General features: G+C 40.8%; 1 protein-coding gene across 1 annotated transcript; it reads left to right on the top strand.

Annotated features, from left to right (window-relative positions):
• Window positions 1–1,580: 1,580 nt before the first annotated feature.
• MPV17L (MPV17 mitochondrial inner membrane protein like) lies at window positions 1,581–15,768 on the top strand. Its single transcript, XM_028520862.2, has 4 exons — window positions 1,581–1,975; window positions 5,292–5,362; window positions 10,769–10,798; window positions 10,971–15,768. The coding sequence occupies exons 1-4, from the start codon at window positions 1,666–1,668 to the stop codon at window positions 11,148–11,150; spliced, it is 591 nt and encodes a 196-aa protein (XP_028376663.1). The 5' UTR covers window positions 1,581–1,665; the 3' UTR covers window positions 11,151–15,768.
• Window positions 15,769–16,824: the final 1,056 nt, after the last annotated feature.

Here is a 16,824-nt window from a genome sequence, read left to right as displayed (position 1 = left end):
ATGCAATGAAAAGTGATTTGGGTCTGGATGCCAGGTTGGAAAAAGGACTTTAGTGGAACAATTGGCAATAATTTGAATAAGGTATGTATGTAGGTTACCTAATAGTATTCCATTGTTCTTATTTCCTTCTTTGATAATTGTGCTATAGTTATGTAAGATGTTAATACTTCGGGAGGCTTGGACAAAGAGCATATAGGAATTCTGTTCAGTGAGGGCTCGGAAGGAATCACCCCAAGATGTGCCTCTATGGTATGGGGATTATTCTGAGCTAAAGGAAACTTTTGCTTTTCCCTTGACTGTCTAGAAGAACTTGAACTAGTGACCTTGTCCATAATAAAAGATTATCAGAGATAACCTTTTCTGACTTACCTGTATGGCAGGGTAAGTTGCTAATTACTGAACATGTGCTCTCTCTGCAATGACCTTCTGAAGCCACAAGGTGTGTTGCCTCATCCTTAGCTCAGGATGTCTCAAGTACCTCAATCCCCCTTTCTATATCAGAACCCCTCCTCCATGTGGGGGCCTCTGACTCTCTCATGTATATGGGGTTCCCACACATATGTATGTATTAAATTTGGTTATTTTCTCTTGCCAATCTCTCATGCCTATCTGACTATTAGGCCAGCCAAAAGATCCATGGGGGTAGTGGAATGTGTGGTCTCCAGCACCCACCCCTCACCCCCCACTTGGGTGAAGACGGTATGGGAACTCTGTACTGTTTTGCAGTTTTATTCCTGTCTGGAATTATTTACTTGAAAATTAAAAGTTAAAAATTAAAAAGGTAAAATGGGGTAAACAAAGGGGAGAGAATGAGAATGGGGTTGGAGGTTACGGTGAAGGAAGAAAAAAAGGCTGGAGAGAAGCAAGGAGAAACCTGAGTTCCATGAGGTTAGAGATTATACCTGCTGTTTGAGTCTCCCGTGCACAACCCCCCCGCCCCCCCCCCCGCCCCCCCGCCCAACCCCTGTTTTTGGGACAGTGCCTGGAGCCTCAGCATGTATACTGGGAGGCAGTATTCAAGGAGTTGTATTCATGAAAGGCCTCAAATTTAAAATTTTCAATTTTTCTCAAAAGTTAATGCATTGTGTGTTGAAACTGTGAATTCCTTTCATATAAACATTTAAAACACAGTGACAACTTGGTAACTGAGTTTTCGTACCCACTCTTTCCATTCTCCACCCCCACACCCCCCACCCCGCTCCCACCTCCAAACCTTTTTTGGGAGACATATAACTCATATACCATAAGATTCACCATTTTAAAGTGTATTTAATGCTTTTCTGTCCAACCATTACCATTATCTAATTATAGAACATTTTCGTCACCCCCCCAAAAGAACTCCATACCAATTAGCAGTCACCTAGCACCCCCCAACCCCCACCCCAGCCCCCAGCTCCTGACAACCACTACTCTCCTTTCTGCCTCCAAGGTCTTTTCTATTATGGACATGTCTTGTAAATGGATCAAGAATGCCAGAGACCAGCCTCATTTCAAAAGCTCAGCCGGCGCAATGGCTAGTGGCCACAGGATTGGCCGGCACGGATGGGGTGTGCGTGGGCCGCCCAATCGCTCCTGTGCATCTGGAGGAGGCAGGTGCAGGTGGCGGAAGGAGGCGTCGGGAGTGCAAGGACGGCGGCGGTCGCAGGCTGTACCCCACCGCGAGGCATGGCGGGCTGGTGGTGGGCACTGCCGCGCGCAGCCGGGCGCCACCCGTGGCTCTCGAACGTGCTGCTTTATGGCGCTCTCTGCTCGGCCGGCGACGCACTGCAGCAGCGGCTGAGCGGTGGCCCCCCCGACTGGCGGCAGACGCGGTGCGTGGCCACCGTGGCCGTGGTTTTCCACGCCAACTACAACTACGTGTGGCAGCGCCTGCTGGAGCGCGCGGTGCCAGGACGCACGCCGCGCGCCATCCTGACCAAGGTCCTTTGGGACCAAGCAATGGGCGCACCAGTGGCCATTTCGGCTTTCTACACCGGTGAGATGCCTGGGCGGGGTTCAGGGGACCTGAGCTGGATGCTAGGCTCAGGATTTGGGGAATTGAGGCAGGGGCTGGGACCGGGGATGTAAGCCCTGGTTAGACTGATGGGGGCAGGGGTGGGGGGTTGGTGTTCAGAGTCGGGGAGGGGGCTGGCAGTGAAGGTGCAAGGGCCTAGGAGTCTGGGGACGCGGGATTAAGAGAGTTGAGAAGTTGGAAGATGGCTGGAGAGGCCAGGGATTAGGAGACCAACGTCCAGTGGGTCAGGGATCAAGGGGGCCAGAAGCACACCCGGCAGTCTAGGGTTGTGCAGTAATCCAAGGCTGGAGACCACAGGTGGTGAGGGGCTAGGTTGGGATGGGAGGAGGCGGGTTCGGGGTCCATTTCCCCCTGAAAAAGGTCCAAGAGAGTGTTGAGGAGACCCTCTTACTGTCATAGCAGCTGCAACCACTCTGACCTAGTTGTGGGTGCTGCTCCTGGAGCCTCCATGGGGCCTCCTGATCACTGGTGGACAAAACCTGAGGGGGCTTGGCACCATGGGACCATTGTGGATGAAGCCTGAGATCCTGCCACATTCCCCAGAAAATTCAGCTCAGGGCCTTCTCCCTGCTTTGCTAAGATTTTCCTGCTGGGCAGGGGGCCCATCCCCACATCAAAAGCCACTGAAATGCAAGGGGACCCCAGCCATAGAGGACTCTGTATCTGTGAGTGTCCTGGGAGCCCCTTCCTGGGAAAACTCACAGTCTGAGAGTCTCACCTGGAGAATCTTGCCCAGTGCCCTAAACACTGAAAATAGTGGAAAGAGCTCTGTGGCTTCCGTGTCATCTTCAATTTCCATAGCCCGGAAGGGAATGGGCTGGGGAGGGAGACCCATACCCTAAGAAAATCCAGAGTCCTGGGCCTGGCCTTGGCATTGAGGATCACAGATCACCCTAAGAGGGTCTTCTTGTCAGTGGCTATAGGTGCCTTCTAAACTGGGTTTGGATGGTCAAGTCACCTCCTTGTAGAAGCCTGTATAGCCCCATAGATCTTCCTGGGGGCAGGGGCAGATTCTGTCCCTTTCCTCACAAACCCCACAGAAAACTAGAAAGACAGGACTGCCTGATGTAATCTCAGCCAACCACATGGCCCACAGGGTCACTGAGGTCAGGGGAATGGAGAACCTGAGAGCAGGGATCTCGTGGTTTGTCAGGTACGTTTCTCTTCCCAGGGTGTGACTTCCTTGCCAGATTTGCAGATTGATTCTTTTGGCCTGTTAACCGGTAGCCTTGCACATGGGTGAAGGGGTTGAGAGCCAGGCGCTGGGAGTTTGGGAATCAGATTCCCATTTAATCCTCTTATTATTCCCATGTTACAGATGAGGAGACAGAGGCTCAAAGGGGTTTAAGTGACTTGCCTCAAGACAACACCATTCATGTCATGTTCTCGGTCTCAATGAATGTTGTCAGTATGCCTGAAACCAAGAGATGCTTCAGTAATACAGCTTGGGGAGACCTATGGTTCAGGCCCAAAGCTCCTGAAATAGAGTCCTGCCTACTTGCTTCTTTGTTTTGCTTTTCAGATTTCTGGTCCAGTTTTCCTGTCCTCCTTTTAAAATGAAGGGGGAAGGTGGGACCTGGTGGAAGCACTTCCGACTTGGAAACGGCTATATCTAATGGTCCCTTGTGTGTTGGGGAGTTTGAGTAGTGATTAAGAAGTCTGGCTTGGAATTCACACCTGAGTTGGTCTCAGACCACTGTTAACCTCCCAGAGCTCTTTTCCTTCTCAGAAACCATGCCATCCTCAAGGTGATGGTTAGGAAGGTTAAAAGAAATAATGTGCATGAAGTGCTTAGCACTTTAGTGCTGGGTAAGTGGAACGAGGTATTACCTGTATTCTTGCTGGGTCTTCTGAGAGTCATATTGTAAGAATCCCCTGCAAAGACTGAAAAGATTTTATTTCTCTTCCCCCTAGTAGGACCGGGGGGAAATTTTTTTAAATCCTCACTCAAGAATATGTTTATTGATTTGAGAGAGAGAGAAAGAGAGAAGAGAGAGAAATATAGGTGTGAGAGAGAAATATTGATTGGTTGCTTCCCGTGTGTGTCCCAACTGAGGATCAAACGCATCACCTAGTATGTGCCCTGACTAGAATTGCACCTGCAGCCTTTTGGTGTCTGGAATGATGCTCCAACCAACTGAGCCACCCGGCCAGATGCTTTAATTTTTAAAGCACTCATTTTTGCACCCATCCTAAAACAGGAGGGTTTTGTCCTTGCTCCCTGAATTTCTTTTCAGGGTTGTTGAACATAAAAGTTTCCAATATTTTTTTAGGAAGGCTAATTGGTGTTCTGCTTTCCAATTATTGCTAAAAAGCCTATTGTCGGAATACCCAGGGTCCATCAGCCTTTTGTTTTATGAAAAGGTAATTAAGTTTTTAAAATTTTAGGCATTTCACAGAAAGTTTGAAATGGAGAGAAGTCACCAATAGTATCACTATCCTAACATTGCTGTTTTTGTAAATTAGTTTAAAAAAATCAGCCCCCTATAATTCTCTCCTTTTATTCTTGACTGAGGACATTCTTTTCATTGCTTTTAGATAGAGAAAGGGAGATAGAAAGGCAGAGAGAAACATTGATGTGAGAGAGAAGCATCAGTTGGTTGCCTCCATTATGCTCCCAGATCAGGGATGGAACCTGCAACCTAGGTATGTGCCCTGACCAGGAACTGAACCTGCAACCTTTTGGTTACAGGATGACTCTCCAAACAACTGAGCCACACTGGTCAGGGTAACCCCTGTAACTTTTATATGCTTCTATTCTCACTTAATGTTTATCATTCCTTTAAAAAATTTTCTAGTTTTAGCCCTGGGTGGCTTGGCTGGTTGGAGTGTCATCCCATAACCGAAAGGTTCCAGGTTTGATTCCTGGTCAGAGAACATGTTTGTGGTTTGATCCCTGGTTGGGTTGTGTATAGCAGACAACTGAATGATCTCTCTCTCTCTCTCTCCCTCTTCCTCTTTCCCCCTTCCTCTCTGTCTAAAAGCAGTAAGACATATCCTTAGGTGAGGATAAAAAAATTATCTAGTTTTAGAAAGGATGTTATATTCTGTTTTCTGTGTTGACTCAGAAGAGACATATATTGAGTGAGGGATAGTGGTGGTTACTTCACACATTGAAATAGGAAACTTGGTGGGCTGGGATGGGAGGTGAAAGGTGGAAAACTGTACTCGAACAACAATTAAAATTAAAAAAAAAGAAGTAGGAAACTTGAACTGTTACACAGTATTCTTCCTACTGAATCTTTTAAAATTTTCTGTTGTGTGTTTTTGCAAATAGGTATGAGTATCCTCCAGGGAAAGGATGACATATTTTTGGACCTGAAACAGAAATTCTGGAATACATATAAGGTAAGACAGACTTTTGAAAATGCAACCGAGATGTTTTTGTACATTTTACACATTATATACATTTTAACAAAGATATTCTTAAACTAGGGCTACCATTGGTTGATGCAAAGATACAATATTTTGACAGAGAAACCTTACATTTTGATAGCTAACTAAAAAGAAACTTGAAGAGTGTCTATATGTGAGTGTCTCTGAATTGTAGTCAGTGTTCCCAATGATTTCTGATATCCTTATATTTGCCGTTGTTAGTGATTATAATTTAGTGAATTTCAGAACCAAAGAGGTTATTGCAAGAAGGATAGAATGCGAATGAATCCCAGATTCAGAGTCAAGGTTTCCAGGTTGCATTCTGTTGAGTCCCTGTGCAAGGAACCTTCTTAACCTTATGAAGGTGTTTACAGAGAAAGATGATATTTTCTACGGTTATGTCTAGGCTTGAGGCAAGTCACTTCTTGTACTGTTTGCTCAGTACAAATATACACAGTCCAGTCTGACAAATGTGTATTAATTAATTCAATGAAGGGTTGTTGAGCAGGGTTCTTAAGGCTTGGCAAAACGGATGCTTTCCACCTCTGGCCTAGGGTATGCTTGGTTCTATTAAATTACAATGAGGTCAATTTTCAGGATTATGGAATATGTACAGACTGGTCTAGGACTTCATACCTACTTAATTCGTTATAAAGAGCAGTGCCAAGCTACACCTAGCAATTGCCTGTGCTGCTTCTAGCATCTTCTAGTGAATGATACCAAGCCCCAGAACCAGCATCATCCATTTGATGGCTGGAAGGCAGATGACAGGGAGGATTGAAGCCACATGCTTTCCCCGAGCTCCTATGCTCAAAGAGTATGCAAAACTCTCGGGCCCATGGTGATACCCAGATGTGATTTTGTTCTGCTTTATTTTGGAAAAAGGAACAAGTTTTCCCAAGATGTCATAGATCTTATGGAGATATGTACATCAAACATTTATAAAAAGAGCAAACAAGCAGAATTGCAAAAGAAAGGGGCTTTATTTAGGCAGGGATTTGCAGGTGTTTCTGATCCTCCTCCCTTGATGAAGACATACAGGTTACCTTTTTTGCACATTGAATGCCATGCCAAAGATCTTGAACTCTAGTAATAGCAGTGGCAAGAAAAACCAAGGGAGCTTTTGTAACCAAGTTCACATAAGAAATAAGGAAGGAGTAGGAGTAGGAATAATATGAGAAATATTTAGAAGGTAAAGTTGGTAGGTCTGGATAATTAGAAATTGGGATTATGGGCAAGAACACATCTAGGATGACCCACGGGTCTCTGACTTCAGTAACTTGACATAGGATGTAGAGGACAGTTTGAGAAACAAGATAGCTGAGTTCGGTATGGGAAATGTTGAATTCCAGGTGCTTTTGGGGTACTCAAAGGGAGATTTCCAGATGCACAGAGGAGAGATCAGAGCTAGAGGTATTACCTATGGAAGAAATTGAGTTCAAACCAGGTTTTGATTGAAGTTTGATCAATAAAACTAAGAGCACAGAAGAAGCAACCTAAAGGAATCTGTCACAAAAGGCTCTCATGGCCCAGGGGACATGTGAGAGTAGGTAGAACTGGTTCTTTGCTGCTAAGGAATTATCCCCCTGTCCAATCCAAGTTCTTCTGGTGAAGGTAGGTAAGACATCCCTAGTTTATTTGTTGTTTACATGTAAACAGTACTTGACCTTCTTGGTTTTTTGTTTTTATTTTTTTAATTTTGTACAAATAGCAAGCAATTTTTCCTTTTACTAGCTGCAACATGGTGGTTCAGATAAATTATCTCTTAGAAATATATAAGATGTTACATTATTAGTTTTTAAAAACTTTAATATGGAATGATTTCAAAATTACAGAAAAGTAACAACAGTTCAAAGGATACCCATATGAGTGGCCTGAACAGTGAGCCAAGTCACGTCTGCACATGGGGAGCTCAGTCTCCCTGAAAAGGGAGGAGCTCAGTTCCAGTCACCAGGGTCTCTGGTCCTCCTTTGACACCTTGTCCCAGAGGTTCTACCAATGGCACTAACAGAAATGTGGAGCCTACTGTGCTCCTTATTCAGACCTGGACCCCTTGGGCCTTGGCTGACCTTTTCCTGGCTTCTCTGTGGAATCTGGTGTGAGTCTTTGACTATGTGACAACACCAACTGTGTGCCAACACCAACACCATAACAGAGCTAAGGATTTGGAAATGAACTTGAACTCCTGCCTGGCAGAAGTTCACCATCTGGAGGAAGAGACCAGCCTGTAAAAAGAGAACTTGCCCCTCAAATATTTGATGGGGAAGTCAACACCACCTTTGCTTGCTCTGACACTCCATGCAAAACACTCCTTAAAACATTTACGTCTGAGAGGCCACCCCAGGAGTCCAGGAACTTGTCCTCTGAGAGGTGGTTCTGTTCACCCACAGGCTCCTGACCCAGCCTCATCTCATGCCTATCTCTCCCCACTCCATGCCTCAACTGCTCTGGAATTCTTTCATTTCCCGGAACATGGCAGCCTCTTTCCAACCCAGCCTGTCCCTAGACTCACACCTCCCCTTCCTTCTTACCTCAGTTTATACATCATTTCCTGAGAAAGCCTTTTTTAAAAAAAAGTAATCCTCGTCCAAGGTTATGCCCATTGATTTTAGAGAGAGGGGAAGGGAGAAAGAATGAGAGAGAGACACAGAGAAACATCAATTGGTTGCCTCCCATGCATGCCTCGCACCTGGGATGGAGCCTGCAACCTTTTGGTGTATGAGACAATGCTCCAGCCAACTGAGCCACCAGGCCAGGGTCTAAGGAAACCTTCTCTGACTACCTATATCCATTACAAAGTCTCCTATCCCTCAGAATTGCCTTGTTGAGCTTCTCACAGATGTAATAATGTCACTTATTTCACATTTATTTGTGTGAAAAAAATCCATATACCCCTTACTTAAATACACATAAACATTTTGCCCCATTTATTATTTGCTTGCTCTATCCATCCATCATTCTGTCTGTTTTTCTGCATTGTTTGAGTTAGTTTACATATGGAATTACCACTTACCCCAGATACTCCAGTATCTATTTTCCAAGAATACAGTTGGTTAGCCCTGACTGGTGTGGTTCAGTTGGTTGGGCACCATCCTGCAAAGCAAAGGGTTACTGGCTTGCTTCTTTGTCAGGGCACATGCCTAGGTTATGGGTTTGGTTCCTGAGAAGCAGCCTATCGATGTTTCTCTCCCACATCAATGTTTCTCTTTCTCTCTTTCTCCCTCCCTTCCCTCTTAAAAAAAACTGTTTGTTTAAAAGATGTCCTCATAACCACAGCATAGTTATTAACTTCAATAAATTTAACAATGATAATAATCCTTTTATAGCATGTACCATCCATATTCCATTTTTGTCAATTGACTGTCTAATGACCTTTGTAGCATTTCTTTCCCTTCCAGTACAGGATCCAGTCTAGGCTCAGGGAGTGCATTAAGTCCTTATGTCTCTTTAGTCCCCATGAATTGGGAACATTTTGTTAGCCCTCCTAAAATCTATTACAACACTGATATTTTTGAAGAATATAGTCCCCTCTTTAAAAACAAACCAAATGAATCGTTTGCTTTTTGGGGGTGTGTCTGTCGTTTCCTCACAATTAGATGCAAGTGATAGTGTATATTCCCGACTGGAACATGCCATCTGTGGTGCCGCGTCCTCTTCAAGGGTATCACAGCGGAGGGTGCCGATGTCCTTCCATCCCTGACTGGAGATGTTAATTTTGACTGTCAGGTCAAGGTGTCTGATTTTCCTACTGCCTACTTCCTATTTTTCCTCTTGAAACTAATAAGCAATCTGTAGGGAGGCAGTTTAAGACCATTTAGATACACATCCTCTTCCTCATCAGGATACTCACCATACCCCCATATTTGGCACCCACTGGCAGTTCTGCCTGAACCAGGATTTCCTGCGGCAACGGTTGCCAAATGGTGTTTCCAACTCCAGCACCGGTCCCACATTTCCCAGGTGGTGCTCAGCGATCTCCTGCAGACAAATGCCTGCTCTTCTGTCTCAGTTGTTTATTCACTTATTTCTCTATTTATTAGCAGTATGGACTCAGGGATTCTCATTTTTTAAAAGCTTCCAATTCATTACTGTAATTATTTTGGGTGCTTAAGTGTCCCAGATTTGGCCAGTGAGAATCCCTTCAAGCTGGCTGCTATGTTCTTCTGACAGCCCCATTTAAAAAAAAATCACCTCCTTACTTTCATAACAAGATGTCCCAGCTCATCTTTTATCTTTACCCCCTCACCCCCGCCCCAGCCCTGCAACCAGCCATTTCTCTGAGGAGTCCTTCTGCCTTTTAGTGGGGAATGGGGAGACCAAGCTCTGTGCACTGGATGATGTTACGTCCTGAAAGAAAACCATTGCTATAAGAAGTAAAGCCAGGTTTGGATGAGTTTACTTTTCTGATCCTTTTTGCTAAAGTAGTAAATTGTTAAATAAGCTTATATTTTAAATAGACGTTTTTAATTTATTGGTTTTAGAGAGAGTGAACCATCAGCTTGTTGTTCCACTTATTTGTGCATTCATTTGTTGATTCTTGTATGTGCTCTGACCAGGGATCAAACCTGTAACTTTGGTATATTGGGATGATGCTCTAACTAACTGAGCTACCTGGCCAGGGCCTATTTTAAATAACTTATATTGCAATGGTTTATTGTAGGAACTGTAGGAAATAAAAAGTAGTAAAATAAAAGAGAAAATAACACCACCTTTATACTATTAGTATAATATTGCTTTTAAAGGTTTTTAAAAACCCTCTAGCTTTTTTTAGATATAATTTACATACCAAGACCTATATCTTTGAAAAAAATCCATCATCATGATTTTTTTTTGTCAGAATGTACAGGTTAAATCCTGTTAAAATAAGTTTACCTTGAAATATTTTGTAAAAAACAAAAAAGTCAACTAAACTTTTTCTATAGCATGAATAGTAAAATATGTTATTAGCAAATCATTCCATAAAGAATGGTTTGATATAGTTTAAAAAATTTATTGATGATCCTTTTATAAATATATTCCTGTATCATTTGCTTGGGATAACAGGAAAATTGCAATATATAGATATATGTTGTTATTTTGAAGGCAGTTGTCTAACAGAATTGATACTGATTCTGGTAGACTTTTCATTCTGAATCTGACTATAAATAATATAAATGTATTGTACCTAACAACTTTTTCCACAACTTCCCACCCTCTTCTACTTAAGAGAACTTAATTTAATTGGTTTAGTCTGACATATGTTATCACCTCCGAATTCTATCTGCCTGGTGTTTCTTTATCTTTCATAGAATGAATTGTGGGATTTTATGTGTGTGTATGTGTGTGTGATTAAAAGGCATTCTAATATAGTTTTTTGTTTGTTTTTTGTTTTAATTCCAGAGTGGTCTGATGTACTGGCCTTTTGTACAGGTGAGTTTTAAAATAATTTTTTATAAGAGTTTATTTGAGCCAAACTGACAACATATGCCTGGGAGCAAGACCTCAAATGCCCCCCATACAGGTGAGTTTTAAACCACTCAGAGTGCTAACTCCTGGCTCTGATTTAGGTGGAGCCCTAACATGCTCTCTCTTTCTGTTACAGCTGACCAACTTTAGCCTTGTTCCCGTGCAATGGAGAACAGCTTACACTGGACTCTTCGGTTTTCTGTGGGTCTCCTTCCTTTGCTATTCACAGCAGAGTGGTGATGGCACACTGAAGTCAGCTTTCACCTCCCTTCATCCAAAGGAGGCCAACCAAGTTGAAAGGCCCTCAGAGAAATAAGAAATCAAGGACTGCCTGAAAGTGACAATATTTTTCCTGAAATGCAGTAAATTGCCTGCTGATAAAATTCTCTACTTACCTGCAGTTATGTGCTCCATTGGAAGAATTATTATTCCATAGACCCCCTTGTTTCTTAATGATCAATAGTTACTTTAAATTTTATCCAAACCTTTTTTCCTCATTCTAGCCTGAAAGTATTACTTCTCTAATGTTTTCACTTCTTTAGTACGTTGGTAAATACCAATAACAGTGGTTAAATGACATTTTGTAATTGTTACTATTTCTAATATTTTAAGGCCATTTAATTATACTTGATGCGTTTAATTATTAATGCCATTTAAGGAACCTGTTTTGATTGTATACATCTCTTTTCTAACATCTCAGGTTATCCCTAAACAGTTGGATCTGATTACTTTTTATACTAAAATAGTTCTTAATAGTAAAATTCTATTTACATAGAACTCAATCAAAGACAAGATTAAGTAACTAGGTTCCTCCCCACTCCAATACTATGTAATTATTTTATGCTGATACTAAAGTTCTGTAAGTATATTTTATATCATAAAAAAGTAGTGTCTGATTGGTATAGAATATATTTGATGTCTTCTATTGTAATTTTTATGTTAAGTACTTTTTAGCTAATATTTTTTAGTTTTGACCATATTCAGTACCTCATTTCTCAGACATATAAAATTTTACTTCTTAAAGAAATATATTGAGTGAAGTTTTGGGGGGAAAAAAAAGAAAGTATTTTTCTGCCCCAGCCAGTGTGGCTCAGTTGGTTAGAGCATTGTTCCATAAAACCAAAGGTCACGAGTTTGATTCCCAGCACATACCTAGGTTGAGGGTTTGGTCCCTGGTCAGGGTGTGTTTGAGAGGCAAGCGATCAGTGTATCTCTCACATTGATGTTTTTTTCCCCTCTCTCACTCTCTCTCTCTCTTCCCTTCTCTCTAAAATCAATAAGCATGTTCTCAGGTGAAGGTTAAGAAAATAAGAATTTTTCAATTTTTCTTCCTTTGGAAGGAAGAATTCTATTTCATAAGAGGTCTGTATGGAAAAAGTCCAGTCATTGTTTATATAATGAGAACATTTTGTGTGACATCAGTGTAACCTGGCAGCCAAGGAGAGTGGACTGGAATTTGCATGCATGAACAATGACGACTTCACTGTACTAGTCAGGGGGTGGTAGACACCACTGAGTGAGCATGTGTACTGTTTGGGCGTCACATTCAAAATGACTGAACAAATAGAGCAATGAATCTGCATCAAATTTTGCATTAAGCTTGAACATTTCTCCGAGGAAACTATTCAGATGATTCAGAAGGCTGCAGCTATGGGCAACTGGTGATTGGCAGCTTCATCAGGGCAACATGATCACTCATGTAACACATCTTGTGTAGAGTTTTTTGGCAAAACATCAAATCACCCAGGTGACTCAGTCCCCTTAGGGCCCAGATTTGGTGTCTTGGGACTTGGGACTTTTCCTGAAACTAAAATCATCTTTGACAGGAAAGATTTCAGACCATCAGTGAGATTCAGGAAAATACAACAGGTCAGCTGATGGTGATTGGGAGAACTGTGTGAGGTCCCAAGGTTTCTACTTTGAAAGGGACTCAGGCATCATTGTCCTGTGTACAATGTTTCTTGTATTTTGTATCTTCTTCAATAAATGTCTCTATTTTTCATATTACATGGCCGGATGCCTTCTGGACAGACTGTATGTTTCCAGGGAAAATAGTTACCCCAAACTTCATGCTGATGTTATATTTTAAAAAATCAAATATTTAAATTAAATTTTTATAGGTAACTTTTAAGGTAAACAAGAGAAAGTTGATTCAGTCTTTCGTATTTACTGTTTGTCTCACCTCAAAACAAATGGTTTTAACAATTATATGAGTATCTCAAAAATTTTTAGCAAATTTCATGTTAGAACTGAACCACAATTCTGTTGCTTCCACTGAACTATTGCACAAATTTAAAGGTGTGAAGCACTGTGCTGGCTGGGTAGCTCAGTTGGTTAGAGCATCATCCTGATACATCAGGTTTCAGGTTTGATCCCCAGTCAGGGCACATACAAGAGTTAACCAATGAATGCATAAAGAAGTGGAACAACGAATTGATAGTTTCCTCTCTCTCCCTTCCTTACTCCATCCTTCCTCTTCTTCTTTCTCTTTAAAATAAATTTTTAAAAATGTGAAGCACTGAAATGTTAATAAATTTATCTTCAGAATTTATATTTATATTTAAGATTAATTTAAGAATGTATATTTAAAAATTTTAAGCATATAACTTGTAATATAAATTTGTGTAAACCATAAGTATATAACTTTATAAGTATATGATCAGTTAGAATTTTATTTTACATTATTGGGACAATGGTAAGAAATTTCTAGATAGTTTAATTTTAAATTCTATAACATGGATGGATCTGGAGAATATTATGCTAAGCAAAATTAATCAGAAAAAGCTGAGAACCATATGATTTCACTCATATGTGGGACATAAAACTGAAACTCACAAACACAGAGAACAGTATGGTGGTTACCAGAGGGAAGCAGGCGGAGGGTAGTAAAGGGTAAAGGGGGCCAGATACACGGTGATGGAAGATGATTTGTCTATGGGACGTGGGCACACAGTGCAACACATAGATATTGTGTCATAGAAATGTACACTTGAAACCTATATGATCTTACTGACCAATGTCACCCCAATAACTTTAATTTTAAAAATCTAAATTTGTTATTTGTATTGTCTTAAAAGTAATTGATACCACAGAAAAGCTATTTCACAATACATAAGACAAATCTTGTCATTAAAAAAATATATATATGCAGAGTAACTCTAGTAAGTACTATCTGCAATCTCTGAGCTGAGCTTCAGCATTACTTTTATGTTGGAAGAGTAGTGTGTACATTTTGTATGAAAGTAATTGGGAAAACAGACCTTGTTTATACTGTGGAGGGGAAAAAGCTTATTATTCATTAAAGACTATGATAATCTTTGGTCAATAATGGTTTATTCTGTACTATAGAACATACTGATGTCTAGCATGCATTTTCTGAATTTTTGCAGATAACACACGTTCAATTTTTAATGCAAGTGTATGTTTGTTTTTGTGTGAGGGATGGAACTTATTCCAAATAATGCAATGTTTGTTTTAAATGCTGCCATCCTTGGTAAAGTGCATTCTAGACCTTCTGGGACTTAGAGCCAGGTAGGTGGACCCCATTCTACCTCCAAATTACCCCATTCTGTAAGGTTTCTTTAACTTGGTTGTGTTGCCTTACCATGTCTTCTGGTCCCATGTTTGCTCAGGCAAAGGCAAAACCTATAATTTGTTTTCCTTAATGGAGTTGAGGTGGACTGGGTTTTCAAAGCAACTTAACCTAATATGTGTAGAAAACAAAAGGTAAATTTGGAGGATGTCCAAAGAATTTCTTTAAAAAACCCTTACAGAATATGGATTTCTGATTCTCTCATAGTGAGCTTGAACTCAGGGGTCACAAATCCTGTCCTAGGTCCAGGCATTTGGGGTATATATCCTGTAGTGGCTCCTCCATGGCATTCTTTCCTGGTTCCCTGGTTCTCACTGACGATGTCATTGGCCCTGGGAGCTGTCTTCTTGGCCCTGCTGCTACCATTAAAATCAAGAGTGCCCAGGTCCTATCCTTTTGGACTGCCAGTTTCCATTTATAGTCTCAGAGGTAGGCCTCCTACTAAAATCATTGGAAATGGTTTCGCAGTGCAGAGAATCTTCTACACAAATGGATGTGACCACTCTTAATAACAAATGTTATTAAATGGAATGTAAAGAGGATAAACATGATAACCATGTTAAGAGAAGTTCATAGTCTAGTTGGGAGTATAAGTAAAAAAAAAGTGTTAATCTGGTTCTCAGGACATCTAATCCAATTCATCACTCATTGCTTCATTAGCATCTGTAACAAGTGGTCAATAGAAAGCTTGAATTTTACTCAAGTAATGCCACCCAACTGTAGATTAGTGGCAGAAGCAGTAGGTACTTTGAAATCATGGTGCCCTGGGTAATCTGGGAAGGCTTCATGGAGGAGCTGCCTGAGTTGAGCCTCAAAGGCTGGAAAGTCACAAGACTCTGGTCTGTGAACTGTGATGGTAGGATCAGATGAGATACAGTCTTGAGAGAGAGCAGTGAGAAAGAAAAGGCATTTAAGCTCTAACACGGGAAATTTCCATTGCCCACTCCTCAACTTTGAATAATGTACATGCTTCTATCCAGTTTACTTGTAATTAAAAATGATTTGCAACCTACCTTTTCATTTGTGGGAAAATTAATAAAAGCTAATTCTATTTTATCTATATCATAGTTGGTTTGGTGAGAGAGAATGGGGCAATGTGAGAGTTTGCATGTGTTTAAAATTTTCTAATGCCAATTCTGAGAGGCATGTGAAAATATTTTCCACAAAATCTGTTCAGTAAGGTAATTCAGTGTACAAAGTAATTGATGATTTGCCCACTATGCAGTCTGTGAAATTGGCATTTAGGGGTTCCTACAAATGAAGGGTACTTTAGGAAAACTCTGTCTTATAATGTATTGATTCTCTTTGGGCCACAGTAGGAAAACTAATGAGTGGAAAGGATTACAGCTACTAAAAGATATATTGGTAGTTCACAGAGGAAAACATTTTTACATTCTAGTACTTCATTAATGACTAATTTTGTTTTTTAACACTTTGAAGAAAATTTAAAAAATTTCACAATAAAACCTATAGAGATTGAGGGCCTCCAGATGAACTATGTTAACCAAATTAAATGTAGACAGTCTCTTTAATTGAGGTAAATTACCCAGAACTATGGTTTCTAACTCATCCATCGTTGCTGTATACTTTTTTTTACTGTTTTTCTTTTAAGCATTGTCAATCTTTAGGATTCATTTTAAGCTGTCAAAAATATTTTTTGCTCCATAGGCAATTTAAATGTAGTTCAGTGGAATTTTATGTGAATTTCTAGAGTGTTTGTCAAAACAAATTGTATCCAGACAGGCTTAACAATATATTCTGGAGGCAGCTTTCCTTTGAAATTAGGTTCATCCTCTGAAAGTATTAGAAAGTTAATGGATTTTTGTGCCTGAAGATTTTAACCTTGCATTGGATATATTTAATCTAGTTTTGTCCATAATGTTCAGAATCTAAGGAAACCAAATCACAGAAAATGCAATTAAAAAGCAATTGAAGCCCTGGCTGGGTGGCTTAGTTGGTTGGAGCGTCGTCTCATACACCTAAAGGTTGTGGGTTTGATCCTCGATCAGGGCACACACCTAGGTTGTGGGTTCAATCCCCAGTTGGGGAGTGTACAGGAGGCAACTGATGGATGTTTCATATCAATGTTTCTGTCTCTTCCTTCCTCTCTCTAAAATCAATAAACATATCCTTGGGTGAGGATTAAAAATATAACAATAAAAAGTGATTGAAATTTTTCTTTTAATACTTTCAATGGCCAGTAAGTGAGAGGAGAAATCTGGAGTTTAAAAGAAAAGAACAGACACGAATCTGTGAAAAGTGGCCAACCAAGTGAACAGAAGAGAATAATAGCTGAGAGCATTTTGGGCACATATCAATTAAAAGCTTTCTTTTTCTAGTTTTCTTTTCCTTTGTAAGCCTGTCTTTCCTCAAATAAATATTTATTCATCCCTATCTT

Source organism: Phyllostomus discolor, chromosome 3 (assembly GCF_004126475.2).
Source record: "Phyllostomus discolor isolate MPI-MPIP mPhyDis1 chromosome 3, mPhyDis1.pri.v3, whole genome shotgun sequence".
In the NCBI taxonomy this organism is placed as follows: Eukaryota; Metazoa; Chordata; class Mammalia; order Chiroptera; family Phyllostomidae; genus Phyllostomus; species Phyllostomus discolor.
This window is presented reverse-complemented; position numbering and strand designations above follow the sequence as displayed.